A 5153-nucleotide genomic window follows, 5' to 3' on the forward strand; every position below is an offset into this window, starting at 1 on the left:
CAAAATAAATCATTTTACTTCATTTATCTTAGTATAATTAAATTTGACATTGAGATCCCATCCTTCCATGCTGCTGGAAAATTCATCCTTCATTCATTTGTTGGATGGGGTTCAGGGTAGCTCTTGCTTGTCCTGATGCTTCTGTTTGGGAAATGAAGATACGATATCTGTAAGTATTTAGTCCATGGTGGTCATCCTGATAACCTCATTGTTCAAGTTTACAAGTTCACTTGAAATCAGGTGGTTGCAAACTTTCCATGCCAAGAATGGTCATGGGAGTCATTGGCAAAGCTGTAGCCTGTTCCTTGATAGCCACCGTCCCTAGGGGCACTCCAAAGATTTTGCTACTTCCCAAAATAGCTGCTAGAGATCTAGCTATGGTTTCCTGCTACTTGAGGTACATGCTAACTCTACCCCCTTCCTGGACTGGAGGAATGCCCCCACCTTGGTGGCATTCTTCCCACACTCCTTCTCCCAACAAAAATGTATCAATGAGTTCAGACTTTTAAAGAAAAAAAATCAATAAAGAGTTTGCCTTTAGGGGCATTCTGGACTTGGCATCACACACAAACCTCCTCTTAGACAAGAGATCGCGAGCACTTGTCTACCTTCTGGAAAAGGGGAGGCAGAAAAAAGGCAGCAAAAAGGATTCACTATATGTCAGTAAATTAGCCTGCTAAAACTTTAAATCCCTGACTGTTCATTGTTAAAATACATATACCTGTCCTTTATAGCACCTAGTCACAGTTTCCATTTTAAATTTGTCTGTATGATTATTTTAATATCAATCTCCTTACCTCCATAATGGGATCTCCATGATTACAGAGATCATGATTAGATTTGATCACTGGCAGTCTTAAAAGCTAACATCATATCTGGCAATAATAATCATTCAATAAGCCTTTGTTGAATTAATGAAGCAATGAATAAATAATTTAGTGAAAAATATTGCACACGCTCTGTCTATAGAAAAAGACCTAAAATTAAATGTTTTGCTCTCTTGCAGCTGTCTCCGATATATGACCTGATTCCAGTGAAAATAAAAGATGCACACCTAAAGAAACAAAATTTGGAAAGAGCCATTGAAGACTACATCAATGAATTCAGTGTAAGAAAATGCCAACCGTGCCAAAATGGAGGGAATGTGATTCTGCTGGATGGACAATGTTTGTGTTCCTGCCCAAACAAGTTCGAGGGAGTTGCCTGTGAAATCAGAAAATAGAAAATCTATGAAGGTGAGAACAACTCCTTTGATATTATTAAGGACAAAAATATACATTTGGGGGTTATTTAATTTGAAAACTAGCTCTTGAATTAATTTGTGCTAAACTTCTAGATTTTCCATATAAACAGAGGATAAAGATTGAATGAATAGTGGAAATGGACAAATCAGCCTTTATGTGTCATTTAGCACACAGTTTAAAAATCTACCTCTACATCTAAACAGAACTATTAAACAAATAATAAATTGTAATGATTGTATTACTTTTTAATTATTAAAAATGTTCATATAAAAAGAAACGCTTACAGAAATATAACAAACATCCAGGTGGACATATACTCATCATGTGCATATATGTGTGTGTATACATATAGGTAAATACTTCAGAACCCTTTTATAAGAAGAACAATCACAGATACAATAGAGTACTTTGTACCACATCACCTCCCCTGCAAAAAAAGCCCAGGTCCATTCTTCTCTCCCACACTACTCAGATACAGTCACTTTCTTTTTTTTTTCTTCTTCCAGTTTTATTGAGATATAATTGACATAGAGCATTGTATAACTTTAAGGTGTACAGCATAATGATTTGACTTACATGGATCATGAAATGATGACTGCAATGTTTAGTACACATCCATCATCTCATCTATAAATAACAAAATTAAAGAAATAGAAAAAAGTATATATGTTTTCCTTGTGATGAGAACTCAGGATTTATTCTCTTAACAACTTTCATATATAACATACAGCAGTGTTAATTATATTTACCATGTTGTACATTACATCCCTAGTACTTATTTATCTTATAATTGGAAGTTTTACCTTTTTGACTGCCTTCATCCACTTCCCCCTCCTGCCAACCCCGCCTCTGGTCACCACAAATCTGATCTCTTTTTCTATGAGTTTGTTTATTTCATTGGTTTTGAAGTATAATCTACCTAAAACACTATGTTAGTTCCTGTTACACAGCATAGCAATTCGATATTTCTATACATTTCAAAATGGTCACTATGGTAAGTATAGTTACCATCTGTCACCGTATAAGATATTATGTAGTTATTGACTACATTCTTTACACTGCACATTCCATACTCCTGACTCATATTTTGTACCTCTTAATCACCCTCACCTATTTCTTTCTTTCCTTCACCCTCCTTCTCTTATAGTCACTTTCATTAAGTTAGAGTGTATCCTTCTGGTCCATATTTTTTACTGGTACTAAATACATCTGTACCAATAAAAAAATACTCAATGTTGTTTTGGATTTTTAAAATTTACATAAAAGGTATTTACTGAATTTTAATTTTGCAATTTTAACTTTACTAGTGTTTAAGAAAACTGAGTTTCTGCACTTTTTACAGCTAATCATCTGAAATCATATTATTTTACTCTTTTCAAGGAAGAATGACTTTAGCTCTGTTTCTAATACTAAGAGGATCTGCTTGGTCTTTCATTCTGGTAGAATTAATTAGAATTCTAATAGATAAGTAAGATTTAGCTCAACTGTTAATTATTTTAGATTAACTTCCTATGAAAATCAAAGCTTACATTTTTGATTGAATAAGCAGTTTCTTACAATAAAATGTCTGACACAATTATGTAGCTTCCTCAGACAAAGATTCACAGTCTCAAGTTTATCATTCAAACATACTTTCAACTACTGCTACAAAAATATTTTTACAAAGTTTTTAATATTACAAGAATGTCTTTTGCCCTTCTTAGCAAACACAGAAACTCAACAACATGGTGACAATATACATGTTTAGATTTCTCTGAAATTTTAGGAAATTGATTTTTTCTATATACTATCTCTGTCTCTCATGTATCTAAAATGTCAACCCAATGTTCTGTATTCCAAAAAGCATTAGTAGTCTCCAAAAATCCATACTCAAGACCACTGTATTTTACCTATTTCTCTCTATGTGGACTATTCTGCAGCTTTCTGTGATTTCTTCAGCTCTGTCTTCTAATTTTTCAGTTCTTTTTTTCAGCTATGTATACCCTTTATATTGGTTAAAGGGCTATACCCTTTAACCAATCTATAGAGGATTTTTAAAAATTATTTTAATTATAAAATAATTTTAATTAAATTATAAATAAATTTAATTTCTGTATGTTTTGTTTTGTTTTAAGTCTATTTTTTTCTTTCCTGGCCTATGGATTTTTCCTATTTTTATTTCTTTGAACATGTTAAATATGTTTATATAGAAGTCTCTCTCAGATTGATCCAGAATATATAGTTTCTGCATGTACTCATTCTCATGGAATTTTTTTCTTCCTTGAGTACTGAAGAATTTTTCATCACAGGCCTAGTCTTCAGTGGAATTTGTTTCCTGTGGGAACCTTGTCTACTCTGGGTAGTGAAGGTATTCCTAGGGTTGTTTGCTTCTGGGGAAGCCCCATTGTTTTCATCCCTTTGCACCAGTTTTTCATGTAAATGTCTTGGTTTGAGTTCTACATTTTGGATTTATGGATAATGAAAATCAAGGTCCCTCCTCCTATATGTATATCACATTTTTGAAAACACTGGTATCTTCTGGTTGACTTTTCATGCCTGACCAATGATGGTCCACGAGTTCCTTGCTGAGACACTAGACCACAGTGAAACCTTTCTTGCTGAGTCTTTCCATTGAGGGAGCTCTTCCAGGTATCCAGTTTTCTGCAGAGTGTTCAGTTCCAGCTTTCCACACAAACTGGGCTGACCCCCTTCATGAGGTTGAAAACCTTAAGACGTCATTTTTATTTTTGCATACTATTTACCTAGGGTGAAAGGCTCTGCAACTTTCTCCTCCGTCAACCAATCCAACCTCCCTCTCCTTATGTGTTTCTACTTCTTCCAGACTAGTTGTTCTCAATCAAGTTGCTCATTGTATTTACCTGGTTAACTTTTTTAAAAAGGCAAAAAGAGAAACATAACAAAACAGATATCCATCCCAAGTTAATTAAACCAGAACCTTTGTGGTGGATATTGCCTGGCCATGGTTCTCTTTTTCTTCCTTTCTCTCTTTCTTTCCCTTTCTTTCTTTCTTTCTTTCTTTCCTTCTTCCTTTCTTCTTTTAAATCCTCTGGTTATTCTAATCTATAGCCAGGGTTAAAAACCTCTATTCTGGACCCAGGCCAATTAACACATCCAATGAAATCTCCTCCAGCATCTTCAGGCATCAGTTCTCTGTCTACGCTCCCTGAGTGCTTTCCCCCTTGTTCTTCCAGCACTAATCACACTTACTCAACCGACACAAGATGAACATCACCTCTAGTTTGGAAATGTGTCTTATATCTTAAATCTCACTCTTCTCCCAGCACCTAGACAGTATCTTGCACATTATGGTACAACAAGATAAAAGGATGAATAAATGGGTGGGTGGATTGACCCGAAGTTGAAGTTCTATTAATCATTAAGATTTGATATTCTTTTGTTTTTTCCCTAGGATTGCCAGCCAAAAAAAGAAAAAAAAGAGCTGCCGTTTGTTTCCCAGGGATCATATGGAAAGTAAAGCTTCAGAACCTTCCAGAGATAGTTCTTGCTGCCAAATGAAAAGCAACGTGCTTCATGAAAATCCTGCCAACCTCTGAATTCTCCTCTCTCTTAGATCCACAATGCTTCTTTTCCTCCTTAAACTCCTATGATGTTTCCATTTTTTATTCCCTAATGAGGAGAGTCAGCTGTGAAATATGCCAGGACTGCTTTCTCCTACAGCCAATGCCAATACCTTGCTAGCAAAACAAAATTGAATTAAAAAGAGAGTGATGGTTAAAAAGACTTAAAGTAATTGTGAAAGTTATTTGTATGATGAATACGTTCTGCCAGTTCCATTACCACAAGTCTGTATCATGCAGTTGTGCTCTTGTTTATGTTCTTACATCTTGTTCTGTCATTCTTGGATACATGCATGCATTCATTCTGAAAATACTTGCTGAACACCTACCA

The 5153-nt window shown here is 34.9% G+C and overlaps 1 protein-coding gene across 1 annotated transcript in view; it reads left to right on the top strand.

Annotated features, from left to right (window-relative positions):
• C9 (complement C9) overlaps window positions 1-4664 on the top strand; it is a gene marked incomplete at its 5' end in the record, with an annotated part of 58395 nt that extends 53731 nt beyond the window's left edge. The window contains 2 exons of the mRNA XM_079702589.1: window positions 1007-1235; window positions 4654-4664. Of these exons, the coding sequence (XP_079558715.1) occupies window positions 1007-1222 (216 nt within the window). The 3' untranslated portion in view covers window positions 1223-1235; window positions 4654-4664. The remainder of the gene's footprint in view (window positions 1-1006; window positions 1236-4653) is intronic.
• Between the last annotated feature and the right edge of the window lie 489 nt (window positions 4665-5153).

The sequence above is a fragment of the Hyperoodon ampullatus genome (assembly GCF_949752795.1).
Source record: "Hyperoodon ampullatus genome assembly, chromosome: 4".
NCBI classification, from domain to species: Eukaryota; Metazoa; Chordata; class Mammalia; order Artiodactyla; family Ziphiidae; genus Hyperoodon; species Hyperoodon ampullatus.